Here is a 25,124-nt window from a genome sequence, read left to right on the forward strand (position 1 = left end):
TCCACAAACAGTATGGCTCCCCAAATTTTTAATACTGTTCCCTTCTACCAGTTTTATCAGGAGCAGCTCTTTCTGCTGGTATGATTATTTACTAAGAGGTACTGGCTCCTTTCTCACTGCCAGATTTGCAGCATACACAACTAGTTGTCTGTCAGGGGCCAGAATTCGCCATTTCTAACACAAACCCAGGTCTCTCAACAACAGGTACTGTTATGACTCTGTCATAGTCCATGTTGGTGTGAATGACTTGAGACATACCTCCCTGGACTATATGAAGAGACAAGATTGAACTCACTGAATGCGTGTCACAGGCAGGTATGTCCCTAGCCTTAAGCAGCATTCTACCATCACCCAGAATGATGCCTCAATACAAACAGAAAATGACTGACTTGAACAATTGGCTTAGTTTCTGGTATAATTCTGGGGGGGATCCAGTACCTGACAGCCTGGGAAGATATGATCGACAGACCATGATGCTTTGCCAGAGATGGCCTGCATCTGTCTCACTTGGGCTTCAGGCTTCTGGCAAAAGCACTTGCCTCCCCCATAGTGCCTTTTTTTAGAAAAAGTGATGAGGTTAAAACTACCAACATAAAACTTTCAACAAAACCCAAATTAAAGGTCATGCTGCTAAATGCTAGGAGTCTAAACATGAAACTGCACTCATTGCAAGCATTCTTAACTTTGGAAAATGCTGATATCTGCACAGTCACAGAAACCTGGTTCAGAGCTGTGGAGAGCACCCCAGCCATACCTGGTTACTTTTCCTATCCTACATTAGGACCACAAACTGTGGGTAGTAAAGCCAAAAGAGGTGGAGTCTCAATATATATTAAAGACAAACACACACACCTCTGCTGGTCAAACAGTATGGTCAAACAGGAGACACTCCATGTGCAGTTAACCACTGACAATACCCCTACACAAATTATAGCTAGCAATCGGCCTCAAAATCTGACCCAAGATGCCCAAAATGCCTATCCAGACCTCTTCGAATCTATCAAGATTCAACCCTTTAACCTGATCATGGGTGACTAACTACCCAAACACAGAAGGGAAGAACTTTTCATGCCAGAACACAAATGCCCAGAGATTCCTTGATTTTGTCAATGCAAATGCTCTGGAACAGCTAGTCACAAACAATTATATAGACGCATGGAATCAGGAATACCCAACAGGACTAAATCATCCTCCACAAGTAAGAGTAAACCTGTCTGGTAGACATCTGCAATAAATAAACTCTAACAAAAGAAAAAAAAGTGCTGTCCAAGATCAAGAAGGAGCAGGTGCCCAATTGGAAGCAATCTCTCCTTAGCCTAAACAAGCAAATAAGAGCACTTGTGAAATCCTCCAAAGCAAACTTCGAGTCCAAATTGGCCACATCTTCTAGAGACAATCATAAAGCCTTCTTCACCTACATAATCTCAAAGGTACACCCAGATCTGTGCAGAACTGGTGGTCAAGGACACCGCATAAACAAATGCTGCAGATGTAGCAAACCTGATGGCTGATAGATTCAGCAAAAATTTCACTCCTCTGTAACCCCCCCCCCCAATCTGTAAATCATGACATTCCCAGTACCTGCCCCCCTTCCGCTTATATCCAGGAATCAGGTCATTACTGCTCTCTCAAAGGCAAAAAATACAGCCTCCATGGGACACGATAACATTCGAGGCTGCATCCTACATGAACTCGGGCAGGAACCTGCACCATCATCAGGTGCCCTATTCAACCAAAGCCAGAGTACCAGCTTTGTCCCTGCTGAGTGGAAGACAGCCACTGTCATCCCTTTGCACAAAGGTGGAGAATCCACCGATCAGAGAAATTATAGACCCATCAGCCTACCTAGTCTGATCTGCAAGGCCATGGAACAAATCCTCATGGACCTCATTAACAAAGACATTGGTAACCTTCAAACACTCGATCCCACACAGTTTAGCTTCATAAAGGGGAGGTAATGTCTGTTAAACATGGTCGACTTTTTTCAGACAGTCACCAAAGCCATGGATGAGGGTAAGACGGTGCACATGGCCTACCTTGACCTGGCCACAGCCTTCGACACTATTCCCTACTCAGGCATAATAGATAAACTCTCTCAACTAGGCATCAATCCGTACATTACCAGATGGGTAGCTAACTAGCTCAATGATAGAACCCACCTAGTCAAAATAGGGGAAGCCACCTCAAGCAGTAGACCTGTATCGAGTGGCGAACCCCAGGATTCAGTCTTGGGGCCACTGTTATTTGGGATATACTTTTCTGAGATGCAGGCCAAAACCACTGGTCTATGGCTGACCAAGTTTGCAAATGACTGCAAACTGGGAGCTGTCATCAATTTCCCTAGTGACGTGGACATCCTCCAAGAGGGTCTCACCCAAACAAATGACTGATGCCAGAAAGATGGCTTCAAGCTGAATACAAAAGAATGCATCATCATCTCCTTTGGGGAGAGTGATGTCCTCACAAATTATCACATTAATAAAACATCCTAAGCATTCAGTCAGTCGTGAGGGATTTGGACACCCAGATTGATAGCAACCTGACTTTTGACCACCATGTTGGTTCCATTGTACGGAAAGCTTTCTACATGGCCCACCTCATAAGTAAGGGTATCTCATCCCGGGACAAGGAGGTCATAACATCTCTGTAGTCTTCCCTTATAAGGCACATTATTGAGTATAACGCCCCATTCAGCATGTACCTCGCGAAGCACATGCAGCAGCTGGAGAGACCACAGAGGTTCCTCAAGAGGAGAATCCTGGGCCTCAAAAATCTACCATATACAGATAGGCTAAATGCCCTATCCCTCTTCACTGTTTCATACAGACTCCTCAGAGGTGACCTCTGTCTGGCATACAAGGCGATCTTGGACCCTGCCTTGATGGGACTGTTGCATATCCACAAGTCATGCTCCACTCGTGTAACCTGCACATGTGGCCTCAACCTGGTCTGTGACATCAATAAGACTTGCTGGCGAGACATATTTGTGTCCCAGAGACTCCCCCCATCTATGGAATAGACTCCCTTTCCACGTCAAGCAGTGTACCTCTTTACTCCTTTTTAAGCACAATCTGAACTGAATGGGAAATAGAAAATACATTCCTGGGATTCCACCCAGGTCCCTTGCTGGACAGTGGCATCAAGTGCCACTTTGCATGGGCTAAACTCTTGGCTAGGCTTATAAGGGTCTCAAGGCCAATAGTCTAGTAACTTCCTATGATCCTATATGCCTTCTCAGTTAATAATTCATGCTGTCATACACCAGTCCAGTTGCTTATATGTACTTTCACACAATTAATGCAACCTATTTCTTTCAGTTTCTCTTGTACAGCAGTGAATCTAATACCAAAAAAATCACTTTAAGAGCCAGTGAACATAAACCAACTAAAAACAAAAATAGTTCACTTTGCAACAAAGGACCCCAAGCTGTATTAGCGTAAAAAATGTTTTAATCTCCGTTTTCAGACAAACACTTCATCAGAAAAATCTGATTAAACAGTACAGCTGGTTTATATACATTAATCAATTATCAACAAATTTAACCCTTTAGTTTCCTTCTTGCTAAAAAAAAACATTTTATGTTAACATGTTCATTCAAACCAGGTATGACTACAAGAAGGCTGAGAGAGAGGATTCAAGAACAAGTAAGGGCTGTTAAGAATAAGGATGTAAACAATGCACTTTACAAGCACTCAGAAGTATGTAAGAATTTTAGTAAGTTCTTGTTTACAGTTCTTGAAAAAGTAACAATAGTTAGAAAAGGGGGTAACTTCAGAAATGAAATTGAAACTAGAGACGTGTGTTGGCAAATAAGTGTGTGCGCTGAAGTTCCCCCTGGTTTGAATGAACATGTTAACATAAAACATTTTTTAGCAAGAAGGAAACTAAAGGGTTAAAACTGTTGAGTGTTTTTAACTATGGTTAATTAATTAATATATATATAAATCAGTTGTATTGTTTGATCAGATTTTTCTGAAGTATCTGCACGAAAGCCGAGATTAAAAATTGTTTACGCTAATACAGCTTGGGGTCCTTTGCTGTAAAGTGAACTATTTTTGTTTTTGATGTTGTTAGCAGAAGTTTTTCCTCTGAATGCTCAAATTTTTTTTTTAAGAGTTTTTGACGAGCCTCATATGTTCAGTCAGTGTCTTTCATTTCAACCTCTGATTTCCTCGATTTTATCCTCAACTGAATATCTACTTAAAGCTTTTATGATTTTACAGCTGTTTGTCATTAGACTTTGTAAATTCCTTCAGTGTCTCACTTTCTTTAAACACCTCCAGGATTTTTTTTTCTTTTAAATTACTGGAAGCCATTTCCTGTACGAAAGCTGAAATCTGACCTGCTTGTTACTGGTGAATAGCTGCAAGGTTCTTCCCATCCAGACCATCATCTTTTCTGATTGATTTTCTTTCATTTTCTCCAAATATCTTTGCTTTCAAAAAGAATAATTACAAGCCAGTAACTGAACTGTATCCAAAGTAGCTTTAACAATTTCTCAGTTTTCCTACTGGGAGAAAATTTAATCAACCTCCAGCTATGTCTGCAGCTACCACAGAAGCAAGCTTCAGTCCCTTGGTTGGCATGACAGACTTTGTAACTCCCATCTTCAGTCATCATACTCGCTTAAGAAAAGATCAACTCAGTTCTGTTAATTAAATATGGGCACACAGAACAACTCTAAATGCATTTCGTTCTACTTCTTATAGCTACCTACTCAAGATTTATGGTTAGAAATGAAACATTAGTAAACCATCACATAGTACACCCTTGTGCATTATTTTTGGAGACCACCCCTAAAATACACGTAACCTGCATCTTATCCTGCCAATTCCTGAATCACGTGTCAGTATTCAAGTTGTCTGCTATAAATGTACACTCACTGCTTTCCTTATTCTACTCCTGCAATTTTTTTTTACTTCAAACAATTAAAGTATCCATATACTTATCTCCATAACGAACTATAGTGGCATCAAATCTGCCTTTTCCTTCCATTTCCAATACAGCATGTTGCACTGCATCTATCATCTTTCCTCCTCAATCTGCAGCATCTCCCCCCTCTTTTCTGGCTCCCAAACCCCTGGTGACTACCAAGCCTTCTTTACAAACTACCCAATCAACCAATTCATACCTCTGGAAAGCAAAATCCTTACTGTCTAATTCATCCTCCCCAAGGTTAACAGCTATCTGGCAGGAGCAATGCCACCATCATGCCTGGGGACTAGGTCTCCCACTCATTAAGCCCTACTAGTTCCTCATCGTACATGTTCACAACATTGAAAAGGTTGATGTGCGACGGGATTACACAAAGTACACGTCTTCCAATTCTGCAAGGGGATGACCTCTCAAATGCCCAGCTCCCTCAAAAGCAAAATATCTCTAGCATCCAGGGTCACCATCAGGGATTTAATGAGGATTACTTAGACAAGGCTTGTGCCTCACAGCCCTCTACAGAAAAAGAGGTAATGAGGCTTAGCCACATTATACCGCTCGCCTCTTGCGAGCTCCAACACCATTTGGAACACTAGTAGAACCCTAGTTGGCTAGGTCATAGTGAAAGCTGTATTCCTCTATGCCACAAAACTGGGCCTCCTCTTTTTCAGACTCTAGCTCCTTTAGAGCTTTGTACCAGATTTTAACCACCACACTGATTTTACACTACACGGACGTCTTACAGGCTAATTGTTTTCCATCTACTGAATAAGTAGAATTATTATGCATATGCACTCTTCTAAATGGCCATCCAGGAGCACTGTTTTGTGAAGTGATCTGCTCAACAGTCATACAATATGCAATTGAAGACAGAGGGGAAACCAACTTCAAACTACTGGATAAAACTCAACAGTACTTCAGAGATGCTCTCTTCAACTGTATTCCTTCTGGACTTTCTCAGAACCACTACCCAACATTTATTACTCCTCTTCTTACTGTACTACCGCCTAATCATCTGCCTTAATCAACTTATGCTTTTACTAATGCCACACCCTAAACTGCTCTAAGTTGCACTGTCAGGCTACATTTCTCAAAAATAGCATTTAATAATCCAGTCCAACTCCACACATAATTGTAACTAATATACAAAGAACATGTTTAATAGAACAAAAAACTTCATATAAAGAATATTCCTTATGAGTGTGTGTGTGGAGATATATATATATATATATATATATATATATATACACACACACACAAATAAAAAAAATAACTAGAAACAGCATTTTTAAAGCGTCCTTAAAATATACCCCTACCTTTCCCCAAGTCCAACACATTTGGCAGATATTCCCTATCTCCATAGAGCCCTCTGCAATTCCTTTTTCCAAGTCAAAATAATGGGACAATGTATTATTAGGTGAACTGCTTTGCATGCTTTTACAAGATACTTCTGGTCCTGAACTACAATCTTATTCTGTAATGAACAGGAAAAGGAATAGTTTTCCCAAGTAACTTTCCTTTAATAACAGTGCATCAAGCAAAACAAATCACTGTCTGGTTTTGTGGTTTGGTTTCTTGCTGGGCTTTTTGTGCAGTATGTTTTTACTCACTATGTGCAGGCAGATTGCATATGAAATGCCTCAGTGCACCTGCACAGAATTACACTGGCTGCTCTAGTGTTCTCCAACAATTCAAAGATATGGAAGTAGGTGAACTGGTAAACCTCCAAACTGTTTGCAGGCATGAAGGTACTGTGTGTACATGTGTATGTGTGTGTGTGCATGCAGACGCATGCATGCTCATGCATGTGTATGCTGCAATGTACTGGCATCACACAAAGGATTTGTTTTCTGACTTGCACTCATTATTGGCAGGATCTGGATTTGGCTCCCTTGTTTCCCTATACAGGACAAAACAGATGCCTGAAAATGAATGAAATCTAGACTATCTTTATTCAAAGTTGATACAGTTGGTTTCATCACAAATATAAAATCAGCTTTCTTGCACTTAAAGGCTTAAAACTGTAGACATAACTACCTTGAAGATATTTCAGAATGGAATAAATATCACATTAACAGTGCAATACAGGATTTACACTGGTAGAAGAAAATGATGGAACTAAAATACAGCATAGCTAGGCAGTGATGCTATCTTTTCCCCTACAATGATTACTTGCAAAACTTCACAGACCAATGCTTAAAAATCTAGAAGAAATTAATTCAAGGACATTGGAAAGTACTACTACTTCCAGGCATGATAGAACAATGGAACAGTCCCAGTGGAAACTGCAAACATACCACTAGCATTTTCTCTATAAAACGTGTCACATTTCTATGTAGTACTGGTACCAGCAAATATCTCACTACATAACTAAGGGCTTAGCAAAAGCCAAAGTCTAAATACTCAAATACAGAACACATTTCACAATTTATATACCAGAAACATTAAAAAGTTAACACAATCTTTCATAATACTATATAACCAAAGGTCTAGCTCAGTCTGTATACAAAAAAAATTACTAACGCTTGAATACTCCACAAATTTTGAAATGGAAAACATGCACTTAAAGAAACATGCTTTATAAAAGGACATGAATTTCAATTAAAAAAAGACAACCAAGCACCTTTCTTCCCAAGGAATCAAGCTGATCAAGGGCTTCCTGAATGGTGGGGTCAGTTGGAATTAGCAAAAGAAGTCTCCGAACTCTCAGCGTAATCCTGGGAAATTAAACACTTGAATTAAGAACTGAACATTTGAAGCAAGTATTTTTCAAAAAACATTCAATTACTATATACAAAATACTTTACAGTATGGTCAAGTTGCATCGAAAAATGATTAAAACAACTCATCAAATCTGTATCAGAGTTACAGAGGAAGTAGATAAATGTGAGAATACTCCGAGTAACTGTAGATGTTCTAGTTGTAGTATTCACTGCTATAGTAGCATACATAAATATAAGTGTACGAGTTTTATACACAGCCGTGAAATCACAATGCCAGATATCTACAGCTTTCAGACAAACTCCTCCACATCACAGATGATAAAGTAGGACAAACAGAATGAGGTAAGAGGTGCCTATGGACTCATAGGTCTAAGAGTGTCCGATGTCACCACAATATGTTCGTAATCAGCCTGAAATACAAGATGCAATTCTTCCCCATCAAAGAAACAGGAGAATGAGCTGAGAAGGAGAAACTGCCTCCCCAGATGTAACAGACTCACATAAACAAAACTAGACTTACAAGAGAAAGAATGGGGAGAGAGGGAGAAAGCACTGATCCTATTACTCAAATAACCACAGTTAGGGGAGCGTGTTCACACAACTGCTTTAACTTTACCCTACAAATCACTACCACAGCGGCATAATAAAAAATGTGTGTGAAAAGCACTGAAGTAGTCAATGTCATACCTGACTGAGAAGTACTTCTGAATTTACAAGGCCAAGTCCTCCTTATTTGCTGACATCAGAGAGGACTGTTCAAGAGATTACGCCCCTTTTCACAAAAGGAACCATTCCAGATGTGGACAACTCAGCCAGCTGGGGGAAAAGGGACATGAATCTACCGCTATAATGCTACATACTATTTGTCAAAAAAATTAGTCAAAAGCAGCAAGAGTTAAGACAGACAACAAGACAGACACCTCATATGCAGGCATCAAGTCTACTGTCTGCAGTGCAAAGTGGTTCATCCACCTAGTACCCTCTTAAAAAAGAAAACTCTCCAGGGTCCAAATGCTCCTGGAGAAAAACTGCTAGGACTTCTAGTGAAGGAGAACAGTCTCTGGAAGTATGAGCAGGCCATTTGTGGTTGCTTGGGAACCAGTAGTCAGCACTGATGTAGTAAATAATTACAAAAAGGCCTCAGAAGACAGACATCTGCATCCCTCTGCAGGCCTACGAAGATACTGCACAAAGACATCCCACAGCAAAAAGCCAACAGAATTGCACTACTGTGTGGATGAAGCAGTCAGGTCTAAACATGAATGACAGAGTTGCAATGCTCTCTGCCTGCAGAATCTTATTGCTAATTTCTGTCAATTTTCTTTATAGACATTTAGATAATCTGCCTGTGCTTTCCAAAGACCACTCTCCGTATAAAGCAAAAGCAGCCATCCCTTAGCCTAAAGCTAGGAGATTTTATGCCTTAGAAAATACTTAATTTACATGCTCTACAGTGTAGAGACTTTTCATTAACTTGAGCACAATAGCTGTTGTCAGTGACAAGAGTTTCATTAAGGCTTAAATGCAAGTCCTTTCTGTGGTATCTGTCTGTCAAAGCATACATAATGGCGACCTTTCCCAGGGATGTCACAGGCTTTTGGAACATTTCCATGTCACAGTCAAGAAAGGCTTGAACAGAAAATAATGCCATAAAAATCAAAAGAATGCAGTAAAAAAAAATCCACACAATGAGCATGTACCACAATTATGGAGTTGTACTGATGACACCAACTCCAAATTACTCACTACATCATCATCTTCTTTCGGTTGTTCCCATTAGTGGTCGCCACAGTGGATCATCTGTTTCCATTTCTTCCTGTCCTCTGCATCTTGCTCTGTCACATCAACCACCTGCATGTCTTCTCTCACCACATCCATAAACCTTATCTTAGGCCTTCCTCTTTTCCTGTTACCTGGTAGCTTCATCCTTAGCATCTTTTTCCCAACATACTCACCATCCCTCCTCAGCACATGTCCAAACCAACGTAATCTTGCCTCTCTGGCTTTGTCTCCAAACCTTCCAACCTGGGCTGACCCTCTAATATACTTATCCCTAATCCTGTCCACCCTCGTCACACCCAGTGCAAATCTTAACAACTTTAACTCTGCCACATCCAGCTCAAACTCCTGCCTTTTTGTCAGTGCCACTGTCTCCAATCCATACAACATAGCTGGTCTCACTAGGTCTCACTACCCTCTTGTAGACCTTCCCTTTCACTCTTACTGGTACTTGTCTGTCACAAATCACTCCTGACACTCTTCTCCACCCACTCCATCCTGCCTGTACTCTCTTCTTCACCTCTCTTTCACAGTCACCATTACTCTGAACTATTGATCCCAAGTATTTAAACTCATCCACCTTCGCTACCTCTACTCCTTGCATCCTCACCATTCCTCTATCCTCCCTCTCATTATTCTTAGTCCAGCTGACTTTCATTCCTCTTCTCTCTAGAGCATATCTGCATCTCTCCAGGGTCATCTCCACCTGTTCCCTTCTCTCACTACAGATCACAATGTCATCTGCAAACATCATAGTCCACGGGGACTCGTATCTGATCTCGTCTGTCAACCTGTCCATCACCATTGCAAATAAGAAAGGGCTCAGAGCTGATTCTTGATGTAATCCCAACTACACCTTAAATGCATCCGTCACTCCCACCACAGACCTCACCGCTGCCACACTACCCTCGTACATATCCTGTACCAGTCTTACATACTTCTCTGACACTCCCGACTTCCTCATACAATACCACAACTCCTCTCTAGGCACCCTGTCATATGCTTTCTCTAAGTCTACAAAACACAATGCAACTCCTTCTGAACCTTCTCTGTACTTCTCCAACACTCTCAGAGCAAACATTGCATCTGTAGTGCTCTTTCCCGGCAGGAAACCATACGGCTGATCACTAATCATCATGTCCCTTCTTAACCTACCTTCCACTACTCTTTCCCATAACTTCATGCTGTGACTGATCAATTTAATCCCTCTGTAGTTACTACAGCTCTGCACATCACCCTTACTCTTAAAAAATTGGTACCAAAACACCTTCTCCATTTCTCAGGCATTCTCTCATTTTCCAAGATTTCATTAAACAATCTGATTAAAAATTCCACTGCCATTTCACCTAAACACCTCCATGCTTCCACAGGTATGTCCATCTGGACCAACAGCCTTTCCATTCTTCATCCTCTTCATAGCTATCCTTACTTCCTCCTTGCTAATCCATTGTACTTCATGATTCACTATCCCCACATCATCCAACCTTTTCTCCCTCTCATTCCCTGCATTCATCAACTCCTCAAAGTACTCTTTCCATCTCCTCAACACACTCTCCTCGCTTGTGAGCATGTTTCCCTCATTATCCTTTATCACCTTTACCTGCTGCACATCTTTCCTAGCTTGGTCTCCCTAGCTAGCCAATTGGTACAGGTCTTTTTCTCCCTCCTTAGTGTCAAACCTTTCATACAACTCTTCATATGCCTTATCCTTAGCCTTCGCCACCTCTCTCTTAGCCATGCACCTCATCTCCTTATACTCCTGTCTACTTTCTTCATCTCTCTGACAATCACACTTCTTCTTTGCCAACCTCTTTCTCTGTATACTCTTCTGTACTTCCTCATTCCGCAACCATGTCTTTTTGTCGTCCTTCCTCTATCCAGATGTCATACCAAGCACCTTTCTAGCAATCTCCCTTACTAGCTTTGCTGTAGTTACCCAGCTATTTAACTCTTCATTACCTCCCAGTGCCTGACTTAATTCATCCCTGAACTCCACCTCACAATTACCCTTTTTCAATTTCCACCATTTGATCCTTGGTGCTGCCCTCACACTCTTCCTCCTCTTCTTAATCACCGTCATCCTACATACCACCATCCTATGCTGCCTAACTACACTTTCCCCGGTCACCACTTTACAGTCTCCAATCTCCTTCAAACTGGCCCTCCTACATAAGATATAATCCACCTGTGTGCATCTTCCATCACTCTTGTATGTCACTCTATGCTCCTCCCTCGTTAAAATACGTATTCACCACAGCCATGTCCATCCTTTTCGCAAAATCCACTACCATCTGACCTTCTGCACTCCTCTGTTTAACACCATACCTACCCATAACTTCCTCATCCCCTCTGTTCCCTTCACCAGCATGCCCATTGAAATCTGCTCCAATCACCACTCTCTCATTCTTGGCTACAGTCATCATCACTTCATCCAACTTACTCCAAAACGTTTCTCTCTCATCCACCACACACCCAACTTGTGGAGCATATGCACTAACAACATTCATCATTACACCATCAATTTCCAGCTTCATAAACATCACTATCAGGCACTCTTTTCACCTCCAAAACACTCCTAGCATACTGTTCCTTCAGGTTAACTCCTATGCCATTTCTCCTCCCATCCACACCATGATAAAACAATGTGAACCCACCTCCGATACACCTAGCCTTACTCCGCTTCCATCTGGTCTCTTGCACAGACAATATACCAAACGTCCTTCTGTCCATCATATCGGCTAGCTCTCTCCCTATACCAGTCACACTGCCAACATTCAAAGTTCTGACCCTCACTACCACAGTCCTAGCCTTTCTCCTCTCTTCCTACCTTCGGCTATGCCTTCCGCTTCTTCTCCTCCTTCGGCCAACAGTAGCCCAATTTCCGCCAGCACCACTACAGCAAAAAGGAAATAAAATTGACATAGGTGCAGTTCTCTCTTATACAGTACATGTTGATGTTGCCTATAGTGTACGAGAGGTCAGAACACTGAAGAAGGTGTCTGAAATCAGAAAAATGCAAGCCGAATGTTTGGACCTCACACATAAGAGTGCAGCAGTGATCCTTACAATGGCCATCTAAATCATCCAAATAGTAAGCCTCTGTGAAGAAACCTCACATAGCAGTATATCAGAGAAGGATTGCTGTAAAAGTATTTGAAATATATAGGCTTCTACTTTCCACTTAAATTTTTGACCTGTATTGAATTTCTTAGCAATCAGACATCCTTCAGCATAAAATAAATGCAACTCATAAAACTGAATCTGCACCAGTGCCAGGTAGTGAATGAAGCTCTTCCAAAAAGCAACACAGTGAGATGACATTTTTGATTTTTCTGTAGATCAATGTATGTGTGAAATACCTTTAAGAGGCTTTCCAGTGAGTGAGCACATGCAAGCAAGAGTGCTATTTTGAGAGAGCAGCCAGTGTGTGAACATGCAGGTATGTAGTCAGTCAGTTCATTTGTTCAAGTTTAATGATCCTGCCATCCATCCTGATGTATTTGCATACAGTAAACTACTTAAATGAACACCTAAGCCTCAACATCTTCTTAATGCACATAAGAGCAGTGACATGGTGTCAGAATGGATAACAGAGTAACAGCCATGAGGCAACTGGTTAAAGTTGGAGGAATTTATAAGAGTGGATCATCCCTATTACTCAAAAAACTCACAAAACAGGTCAGAAACCAATTCCAGGTACTAAAACTTGCTTAAATTATTTCTTTTGTTACAAATATAACACTCAGAATGATTAAAACAAATTTCTGATTACACAAAATGTGCAAAACTGCGGCATATTGATAAAAATATTCAAATTAATTATGAAAATGTTTGAAATAATATTCGAATCGCATACAATGTGCAAAAAAAGGAAAAAACGACAATTTTTTCACTATATGCTACTTTTTCTTGTTAACTAAAGCTATTAAAATTATCCAAAGTGTGCAAAGTGTTTGGGTGTGCAGTATTACATTGCAGTTATTTCAAACCATATTTCATATTTCACAAAGTATAGTTATTTCAAGCCATTTCACAAAGTACAGTATTTCAAAGAGCTTACTGTGCATCTGATTATTATTACAAGTACCTGGTGTGTGTGAATGTTTGTAAATAATTCTAAGGCCATTTTGCATTTTGTTTTACTATAATCTGTGGGTATGGCAGAAAGTTTTCACAGACCCCGCCACTGTTTGTTTGATAACAATATTACAGAAAATTGGAGTGTGTTTGAGCAGGAATACAATATTTTCATACATGCTGCATTTTCTGGCAAAGACAGATGTACAAATGCTTTTATTCTGCTTAATTTAGCTGGTTCAGAGGCCAATGAAAGACCGCGTTCATTCATGTACGCACCTGCTGCGTTTGCAGGGGAGGGGGAAGACTGCCATACTGTGGTTCCGGCTGAAACAAGGGAAGACCCAGAGTGTTCAAAAAGTAAATTTCGAGAATGTGTAACACCCAAACGAATGTTACAATGGAAAGGCACTTATTTTACACAAGGGATCAAAAGCCTGGTGAAACTTTTGCAGCATATATAACTGACTTGAGAAACATGGCTAAAATGTGCAGATCTGGTGATTGTAGAAATTAGTTCTTAAAAGACAGGCTTGTGTGTGGTATTAATAATGAAACAGTGAGGAAGATTTTGCTTCAAGACGGTGATTTAACTTTAAATGAGGTCATTGAGATTTGTCAGATATACAAGCTTACAGAAAAGTACACAAGTATGCTTACAACTGAGAATAGCTGTGGAAAGCACAGTGACAAAGCTTATGCTGAGAGTATGCAGCACATGGTCAAAAAAAAACAGGCCCAAGCACATGGCAGCTACTGCAGGTCCTGTGGGAAACCCTGAGTCTTTCCAGCAAATTCCAGAGCATGCTCAGTGAAGTATAAGGGTAAGTCAACAAAGTCAAAACATGTGACCCCATCCAGCTTCACAGTCAACTGTCATAACTGTGGTGGTAATCATGAACCTAAAAGAGAAAAGTCCTTAGGTTTTGGTAAGCAGCGTCATTCTTTAAATAAGTGGAATAATTTCATTTCTAAATCAAATAAGGCACATTCTTTTATTAAAAGAGGGCATTCAAAGAGCCAAGTTGATCAATTAGAAAGCTGTGACCCTTTTTTTATGCTGATGGTATGTCTGTGCTTGGTGCATGCATTGATCAAATGCAGTAGATTTGTGGGCAAAGAATGAGATCTTCTGCACTGTTTGGATTAATGGGAGTCCTGTAGAGCTTAAAGTAGATACCGGCTCAAAGTGCAATGTTACTGTCAGCAAAAACATTTGCTAGAGTAAAAGCTGCAGGACAACTTGATTTGACAGTGTGTGCGAAGCTCGTTACTTATGGTGGTGAAGAGATTCAAACCAAAGGTTCAGTAGTGCTATGACTTGTAATTTTTCATAGTCCAAAGATGCATGCAGTCATTATTAGGCCTCAGAGACAGTTTGAAAATGGGACTGCTTTCACTTAATATAGTTCACCATGTAAGCCTGCATTGCAACAGCTCAAATTTCATCCAAACTATTTTTCTGAGTATGCTGATATTTTTGCAGATAAACTAGGCAAACTACCAGTGGTGTACTCCATGAAGTTGGACCCAGAGGTCAGTCTACTTGTCAGACCAGCACGGAAAGTTCCAGTAGCTATGCAGAACAGAGTCAAAGCTGAGCTAGACAGAATGGTGCAGCTAGGAGTAATTTGTCCAGTAGAAGAACCCACTGAATGGGTATCCTCCATGGTAGTAGTGCATAAAAAAAGCTCAGGTGATATCAGAATATGTATTGATCAGAGAGATCTGAACAAAGCATTAAAAAGTCCTCATCATCCAATTTTCACAGTTGAAGAGGTTTCTGCCCTCATGCCAACCACATTTTTTCTGTCTTAGATGCAGTGTGTTCATTCTGGCAAACTATGCTTGACCAAAAATCTTCACTGTTAAACACATTCGGTATGCCATTTGGAAAATACAGATTTCTGAGAATGCCATTTGGAATAAATTCTACCAGTGAAGTCTTTCAGCGTGCAATGGAGCAATTTTTTGGGGGCTATCCATGTGCTATTACAGTAGACGACATTATTGTAGGGGGTAATGGTAAAGATGAACATGACAGAAATCTCAAGAAAGATCTAGACCGTGCTTGCGAAGTAAATCTTAAACTGAATCCTCACAAATGCAAATAAACTGGAAGACGATACTTATGTGGGTCATGTGTTTACCAGTTCCGTCTTACAACCAGATCCATCTAAGCAAGTAGCAATTCTTGAGATGCCAGGTCCAGAAAATGTCACATCTTTACAATGTTTTCTTGGTATGGTCAACTATTTAGGAAAGTTCATCCCAGACCAGAGTGAGCTTTTAGCACCCTTATGTGAGTTGACACACAAAAATGTAAACTGGTCCTGGATGGAATACCACCAAAGAGCATTTCTTCGGGCTATGTGCTATTATGGTAGATGATATTTTAGTAGGAAGCAATGGTGAAGTCAAACATGACAGAAACCTCAAGAAAGTTCTGGAAAGGACACGTCAAGTGAATCTTAAGCTGACACCTCAGAAGTGCAAGTTCAGGCTATGAGAAGTTACTTATTTTGGTCACTTGTTTACCAGTTCAGGCTTACGATCAGATTCTTCAAAGCAAACAGCAAATCTCCAGATGCCAGCTCCAGACAATGTCCAAGCCCTACAACGTTTTCTTTGCATGGTCAGCTATCTAGGCAAGTTCATTCCAGATTTAAGCCAACTTTCAGCACCTCTCAAAGAGCTGACATGCAAAGATGTAATTTGGTCATGGTCAGAACAGCACCAAAAAGTATTTGATGTCCTGAAACAGAAAATTGCCAGCCCAACTCTCAACTACTATGATGTTCACAAACCAGTTACTCTTTCCTGTGATGCTTTTAAATTTGGTCTATGTGCAGTCATTCTTCAAGAAGGTAGACCAGTATGTCCTTACCTAGACTGAGATGGAATATGTTCAGATTGAGAAAGAGGTTTTGGCTACTGTGTTTTGCATGTTTGAAGTTCCATGATTATATTTATGGCTGACCTACCCAGCTCAAAACTGACCACCAACATCTAATTACTATTTTGAGAAAGCCTATGCATACAGCTCCTGACAGATTGCAATGTATGATGCTCAAATTGAAAAAGTACAATTTCAATCTTGTTTACACAAAAGGCAAACTTCTTTATCTTACTGATACTTTATCCAGATTGTCCAGAAAAAAGAGAGAGCAGCATAACGATGAGCAACTTGATTTTGAAGTCCTGGAAGTGAGACATTTTTTCTTCCACACATCTTGATGAGCTCAGAACTCGCACAACTTCAGATCCAATTCTCCAGAAGCTCAACCACTTTATCAGTCGAGGATGGCCTTCCAAGCAATCTTCTTTACTTGTAGAAGTGCAACCACATTTTCCATACAGAGATGAGATTTTGTCTGACAATGGTAGCATCATGAAAGGTCCTAAGATGATTGTTCCAACGTCCTTGCAACAAGAGTATATTAAGATCTTGCATCGCGGCCACCCAGGAACTGACTACCAACAGAAGGGCAAGAGGTCTAATATTTTGGCCTTCTATGTCAAGAGATACTGAGAAAGTGCTTTTGTCTTGTTCAGTATGTAACAGTACAAAGCCGCATCGACAGAAAGAACCATTTCAGTTACGCCAGATTCCTAAACTACCTTGGTTGACAGTATATACAGATATCTTTGACTGAAATGGTTAGAATTATTTGGTGTTAGTAGACTCTTATTCAAATTGGTTCGAGATTGTTCAAAATTGACCTACTTCCCAACCAAACATCCACAGTCATTACTAAGCCGAAGCAACATTTTTCTGTCCAAGGTAGTCCACACAGAGTTACTTCTGACAATGGTGCACAGTTTACAAGTCAGCAGTTCAAGAGATTTGCAGAAGAGTGGGACTTGTTCATATTACGAGTAGTCTTGAATACCCCCAGTCAAACTGCTTGGCTGAATGTGCAGTTCAAAGTGCAAAACAGCTGTTAGAGAAATCCAGACATGACAATACTGATGTTTTTCCTCAACTTGTTAAATCTCAGAAAAATTCCTTGTGATAATCATCTTGGTTCACCTGCCCAGAGACTTGTCGAGACAAACCAGAAAGTACAGTTGTGTACACTTACCATAAATGTAGATGTTCAAGTGTATTCACTGTTGCAGTCATCAGATTTGGGTTACCTGCTTGCAGTAGCCCTCAGTCGGCCTGATTATCAAAGTCTTGGGTCCGGCGTCGGTTGTTGTTTGATCTTCCATGACGTCAGGGGTATAAAGCATGCAGCCGACGCCATTACATGTTTTTCTTGCCCCAGATGCTAGGTGCCCCCATAATGGGAAGTAATTACATACAAGCTTACACCTCCAACAAAAAAGTAAATACACCAAAAAGTTTTAAGCATAGTAAACAAGAACAGAGGTATAGTCAATAGAAGTCAGAGGGCTGGAAGGAGGGTAATCAGGACTGCAACAGTGAATACACTCGAACATCTACATTTATGGTAAGTGTACACAACTGTACTATGTTTTTCGTGTTTCACTGTTGCAGTCATCACATTTGGGTAGATTCCTAAAGCTAAGGATGGGAGGAGGAAATTAGATAGCATAAGGACCAGCTATAAGGCCCTGCAAGACTGCAGAGGCAAAATCAGCTCTGGATTTAGAAAAAATTGGCAAGTAGTAATGCTTGGTGAAGGTATGTACAGAACTCCAGGTAGAAGCTTCTAGGATGTCTCTGGTAGGGATACCTCTGAGAAAGGTTGTAGAGGTAGATTCAGCCCTGGTTGAATGTGGTCTAATCGCGTGTGGAGTAGGTTTTCCATGGTGCTTATAGCAGAAATGAATGCAGTGGCCTATCCACTTAGAAATGGTCTGCTTTGAAATGGCCTTCCCCTCTGCCCCTTCAGCAAATGCAACCAGCAGCTGTTCAGATTTCCTGAGAGGTTTAGTCCTGTCCAAGTAAAATCTAAGTTGTCTGTGCACGTCCAATGAGTTCAGTATTTGTCCCCCCTTGTTCTGTGGATTAGAAAGGAAGGTAGGCAAATGAATGGACTGATTAAGGGCCACACTGGATACCAACTTGGGCATGAAGGAGGGATTGGTCCTGACGGACACTCTGTCCGCATGAAAGATGATGAAAGGCTCCACTGCCATGAGGGCCTATAATTCAGATACCCTTCTTGCTGAAGTGATGGCTAGAAGGAAGGCTGTTTTCCAAAAAAGGAATTTCAACTCTGCATTTGCAGCTGGCTCAAAGGGAGGTAGAGTGAGTTTTTCCAATACAAAGTTGAGGTCCCAGGCTGGAGTAGGGGCTCTCCTGTGTGGTCTTAAGTTTTTGGCCCCTCTGAGGAACTGATTCAACAGTGGATGAGAGAACAGGGGTGGTTCTGTATTATAATGAGCTAAAATGGCTGAGGCATGAATTTTGATGGAGGAAAAGGAAAGGCCCTTGTGAAGGATCTCAGTTAAGTATTGAAGAATCTGAGATAAATTGGATGCTGCTGTGCCCATCCCCTGAGTTTGGCTCCAAGAATAGAATCTTTTCCATTTTTCAGCATAGGATTTTCTAGTACTAGGCCACCTTGGCTCCAGAATGACATCCATCACTTGTTTACTGAGGGATGGTAACGGAGAGATCAGTTAATTAGCCAGGCTGCCAAGTTCAAGGTTTGAAGCTGAGGGTGCAGAATCTGGGCCTCCTGCTGGGACAGCAGGGTAGGGGTCTGAGGCAGGTGCCATGGTGTCAGCAGTGACACACTGTGCAAGAGGGGGTACCAGTGTTGGCGTAGCCAGTCTGGTGCAATCAGTACTGTCCTTGGTTTGTCCTGTTTGATCTTTAGTAGTACCTTGGAGAGGAGAGGCAGAGGGGGAAAGGCATAAACTGATAGGCTTTTCCAGGTGAAGGACAGGCATCCACTTTCCAAGCTTGTTTGTGGGGAGTCCTTGTGCAGAATTTGTCCAATTGGTAGTTCTGGGGGGAGGCAAAGAGGTCTATCTCCGGGCTCCCCCATTTGTTTCCCAACATGTTGAATATCTTTGGTTCCCGTTTCCACTTGTGTGGGTCCATGAGATTTCTGCTTAGGTCGTCTGCCAGTTTAGTTAGCTTTCCTGGCAGGAATTGAGACTGTAGGTGCACTTGGTAGCTCAAGGCTGTGTTCCACAGAGCCATGGCTAGTCTGCAGAGAGTGTATGAGCGGGTTCCTCCCTGCTTGTTTATGCACCACATAACAGTGGTGTTGTCCATCTTTACCAATAATTGTCCTGGAAGAATGTGGTCTTTGAAGGCTGTCAGAGCATTCTGTACAGCTAGCATTTCTTTTTGACTGATATACAAGTGCATTTGACTTGGGTTTCATTTGCCCTGAATGCAGTTCCCTGCCAAGTGAGCCCCCCATGCATAGTCTGGTGCATCTGTTGTTAGGGTTTGGGTGGCAGGAGACAGAGTGAATGGCAGTCCCTTGTTTTGATGGCAGGCCTCTGCCCACCAAAGGAACTCTATCTGTAGGTATGACAGGAATCACTGATTCTAGATCCTGAGAAAGTTGACACCATAGGCTTTTTAGATACCATTGTACTTTCCTCATATGCAGTCTTGCATATGGCATTAGTAAAATGCAAGAGTCCATGAACCCCAGGGCTTGCAGTATTTTCCTTGCAGATAGCTGGGTCTTTGTGGCCAGTAGTTTGAAGTAGGCTGTCAGATGAACTTGTTTCTCTGGCGTGAGGTAGGCCATCTGGGAAGTTGTATTCAAGCTTGCTCCCAGGAATACAATTTGCTGGCAGGGTACAAGATGGGATTTCTTTTCATTTGTGGTGTACCCCAGAGAAGTTAGCAATTTCTTTACAAATGCCAGATGATTCAATAGTATGTCCTGGCTTTCTGCCTGAATTAGACAATCGTCCAGGTATGGGTATATTTGAATATTTCTTTGCTTGCAAAATGCAATAACTGGAGCTAGGCACTTTGTGAATACCCTGGGTGCAGTAGATAAGCCAAAGGGAAGTGCAGAGAACTGACAGTGCATGTAGCCTGCTTTGAAGTGTAGGTATCTTCTGCAAGATTCCCTTATTGGGATATGCAGATAGACTTTCTTTAAATCTGGTGCTGCCAACCAGGCATCTTTGCCTAGCATACGAAGCAGCTGATAAGAGTGTTAGCATCTTGAATTTTGGGATTATCAAAAATGTGTTTAGGACAGACAGGTCCAGGATAGGACGCCAGGAATTGTCTTTTCTGGGTACCAGAAAAAGTCTTGAGTAGAAACCTTGTCCCCGTTCTTCTTCTGGGACAGGGTGAATAGCCCCGATGCTTAAAAGAAAGAGAACTTGCTTTTGAGCCTCTGCCCACTGACTTGGGGGTAGATTTGGTCAACCGTTTGGGGTTGGTAAGGTGTGGAAGTGGAATTTGTATCCTTGGGGAAACTATATTTAAAACCCATTTGTCCTGGGTAATGAGTTCCCAATTTTTTGCCTGCAGGGCAATCTTGCCCCCTAAAGGAACAGTCAGTTGAGCAGGGCTTGGAAGGTTTAAAGTTAAGTCATTGAGATAGTTTACCATAGGGGGGAGTCTTACTACTTCTTGCTTTGGAAGTGGGAGCCCCCCACTGCTTAGTCCTGCGAGTCCCTTGGGACTGCAGCCTGGGTGTTCTGCTGGTTCTAAGTTTGGACTGATAAGGCCTGGAAGAGGCAGGAAAGGACCAATTCTTAGAGGGCCAATGCCTACTAAATCTGGGAGGCTGTACTTGCAGGAAATTTTAACAGTTTGCATAGATTTAGCTTTTTCCTCCATCTTTTTAAGTATTACTTCTGATTTGTTGCCAAACAGGTGGTCTTGGTTTAAGGGAGCATCCAGCAATTTAGCCTTAATATGACTGCATCTGGCAAAGATTTATCCTTAAGCCAAGCATGCCTTCTAAGTACAGACCCAGTGACAGCAGCTCTGCAAGATGCCTCTAATGAATCAAAACCACATTGCAAAGTATGTCTTCCAACTTGTTCAGCAGAATACATTAAATCCTGTAAATCTTTATTTTCAGCACAGTCAGGAATCAACATCAATTTCTGTTTAAGCAATCCAGTAATATGCTGCTGATATGTTAACATATGAAACTGGCAGTTTAAGGCCCTAATGGCCAAGAAGTGTATACCTTCTTACCCCATCTATCCAGCGCCCTGAAGTCTCTATCAGAGGGGGTAGGATTTTTGGCAGTAGTAGCGTTAATGCCCATGGGTTCCTGTGAAATGGTTTTAGGATCCGCAGTAGGATTTTTAAAAAGGAACTTGAGAGAGTCAGGAGCCCTGTAATACCTATCAGGTTTTCTGGGAGCAGTAGGTAAAGAGTCAGGGGCCAGAGTAGATTCCGAGAAGGCATCATCAACAATGTCCAGTACAGGAGGTATAGCTAAAGGCCTGTGTTGGGGCAGGAGTAAAAAATCTCTAAGCCTCTTTTTGGAGTCACAGTAATCCTGGCTTTCCCAGCAAAAATGCTCTCTAACAGTATGCAAGGTTTCACCAAAAGAGAAATCCTCTGGAGGGGAAGCAGAGGGAATGGAGTCCTCTGTATCAGAATCCTCATAGGTAGATAAGGGTAAATCCTGGTCATCAGAGGAAACAGAAATTTCAGAGTCCTGATCAGAAGAATCAGAAGGAAAACAAGTCCTAGGTCTCTGACAAGGGGAAGGGTGGCTTCCCCTGATTAGAGTAATAAGGTTTTCGGCCACTCTTATTTGTTTTTTAGGTATAGGGGCCTGACCATGCAGTCTGGGCGCTGGTTTTCTAGGCATGGATCGAGTTTTAGGCCTTGAAGAAGAAGATGGCGTCAGTTTAATATGCAAGTCAGTAGGCCTGAATACACCCTCAGAAGCCAGTGCCTGCACAGCGGCTCCAGATCCATCCATAGGTGCCACAGTTGAGGAAGCATCTCGTGGCATACCGTACTCCAAATGGGTCTCAGTAGTGGCCTGCGAATCTGAAGTAGTGGGTATCAGTACAGGCAAACTGGCGACTAGCTTAGGAGAAGTGTCGTCAGCAGCTTTGGACCTATGAGGTCTGTCTCTGTCTTTATCTTTGCCTTTTTTCGGAATGTCGGTAGTCAGGTGGCTTACCAAAGCCATTTCTGGATAATTGAACTGAGTACCAAAATATTTAGAAGCGTAAATGAACAGACGATGAATAGTCCGAGGATTGAATAAGGCACAAAACCAACAGCGAGGTATGTCGTGGTCTGGGCCTAAGCATGGAGTGCAGTACGAATGAAAATCTTTATGAGGTATTTGCTTTCCACAAAAAATACAATTGTTAACTTTTACTGACATCAGTTTAGAGCAAGAAAAAGGTTCCCCATCGAGGTACTTAGCTTGGTTGATGACTTCGGTTCTGAAACTCGAAAACGAAAATTTCAGGAGTTGGCCGATTGGCACTTGCAAACTCCTTCTGCTTTGGGCACCACATGGCAAGAAAGACTGATGTAATGGCATTGGCTGCATGCTTTATACCCCTGACGAGATGAGACAGCAACCAATGCAGGACCCAAGACTTTGATAATCAGGCCGACTGAGGGCTACTGCAAGCAGATAAACCAAATGCGATGACTGCAACAGTGAAACACGAAGAACATCCACATTACCAGTGAGTAGTCATTTACTGGTTCCAAGTGCTAAGAACAGCAAAGCAGTAAAAGCCCAACTGTTGAAAAAACATTTGTCCCAGAAATCTTACTATAATAAAATTAGCAAACCACTCCGTTCTTTACAAAAAGGAGAGATGTGAGGATGGAGATGTCAAAAGGTTTTGACTGCATTGGATTTGTGAAAAGTTTGTGTCAAGAGCCAAGATCATACATTGTGGAATCACAAGGAATTGAACTCAGACGAAATCAGAAATATTTGTTCCCAGTGTCTGAACTGGTGTTACAGCATCTAGCCTATGACAAAGACTCTAGTTCTCAAAGTGACTTGTCCAATGTTCCTATTCCAGAAGACATTCCATCAGCAATCCCCATTCCTGAGAACATCCCTGAAACTCCTCAAGAAGAACATCCCTCAGTGACTGTCCCTGTTGCTAAACCCAGTCCTAACTAGTATGCCACAAGATTAGGTCGCATCTCAAAACCTAGTTCCAGATACACAGGAACCTGGACATAACTGATGCTTTTCTTTATTAGTGTCTGTATAACTGCATGCCTATTCAAATGTTACTGCTTATATGAGACAGCTCAGTAAAGAGGAAGGATGCAGATCAGTGCATGTAATATACCTTTAAGAAGCTTTCCAGTCAGTCAGCACATGCATACAAGTACTGAGCATGTGCAAGCAAGAGTGCCATTTTGAAAGAGAAGCATGCAAATATGTAGTCAGACAACTCATTTAAATTTAATTGTCCTGCCATCCATACTGATGTATTTGTATACAATAAACTACTTAATGAACACCCAAGCCTTAACATCTTCTTAATGCATGTAAGAACGACATTTTCCACCAAGAATCCCTTAGCGAACAGAGTAAGCTGGGATTTTTTGAGTATGGCAATGGAAGCATTTGTATTCCGACACAATAAGGCTAACTAAGGGGATATATGGGAGATCGGAGGTTCAAGTGGGGGAGTCCTCTCTGATAAATTCTGTTTGCAGAGCGGGGCAGGTTTGTCCTCTTTCTCATTTATTTATAAGGGACTTAGAAATTCAAGGATATAACCGGCATGGCAATCAAAAAAAGTTGTCTTTATTTGCAGATGATATTGTTTTTACCTGATAAAACCAGAAAAGGCAATTTCAGTGTTGTGGAACATTCTGAGACAGTTTCAAGTCTTTTCGGGATGCAAAACTAATGAAGATAAAACAAAGGCAATAGCTGTAAACTATGTATCCACACAGGAATTGTTTCAGTAATACCCATACTTATAGGGACATGAAAAAATGAAGTACTTAGGAGTATGGATTAAAAAGGATTCTGTAAGGGCCCCTAAAGATATGTGGAAAGAAGCTACACAAAAAAAAAAAAATACAAAAATGAGAAAATGGAAGCTCAGGTTTTATGGATATGGATAGCAAGATGCAAGCAGTGAACATGTTTTAGTTCCTGTATGTACAGGTCAGGCATGTTTTTATCAGCCAAAGGAGAAATTGTGGACAACAATCAATAAAGGATTTTATCTGGGTGGGAAAAAGGGCAAGAGACAAGTGGGATAAGCTGATCATTCCAATACAATAAGGTAGTCTGGGATTACCTGATTTGAAGGTGTATTTCAGAGCTACATAGTTAAGGCTCCTATACACAGCACAAGAAGAAACCTTTATTCAATCTGGAAAGGGGTGATGAAACTGGAGGAAGCTCAAGAAACAAGGAGAGACTTTTATTTTGGATGCAAATCCTTAAGAAGAATAACTATAACCATACAGAATACTATATTCACAAAGCAGCAGAAAGTATTCTAAGAACTAAGCCAACATGGAGACGAAGAAATGAGATTCTGCTGATAAGGATGACTGTAATTAGGGGTACAGAGAAGAACGGTTGGAATTTACTGGAGAAAACTGGCACAGGAACCAAGGCACTCGAGAAGCAAACAGAGAAGGAAAGGTAATAAAATGAGAAAAGGCCAAAAACTCATTTGGACTTCAGGCTAGAGATTGCCCTCCTTATCAAGAACTGATATCAGAGT

At 41.4% G+C, this 25,124-nt stretch overlaps 1 protein-coding gene across 1 annotated transcript in view; it reads right to left on the minus strand.

Annotated features, from left to right (window-relative positions):
* Nucleotides 1–25,124, minus strand: part of USP24 (ubiquitin specific peptidase 24) — a 4,679,666-nt gene that overhangs the window by 2,567,630 nt on the left and 2,086,912 nt on the right. Inside the window, exon 29 of the mRNA XM_044085508.1 lies at nt 7,556–7,649. Within this exon, the coding sequence (XP_043941443.1) occupies nt 7,556–7,649 (94 nt within the window). The remainder of the gene's footprint in view (nt 1–7,555; nt 7,650–25,124) is intronic.

The sequence above is a fragment of the Protopterus annectens genome, chromosome 10.part0, assembly GCF_019279795.1.
Source record: "Protopterus annectens isolate FY-2018-M chromosome 10.part0, PAN1.0, whole genome shotgun sequence".
NCBI classification, from domain to species: domain Eukaryota; kingdom Metazoa; phylum Chordata; order Ceratodontiformes; family Protopteridae; genus Protopterus; species Protopterus annectens.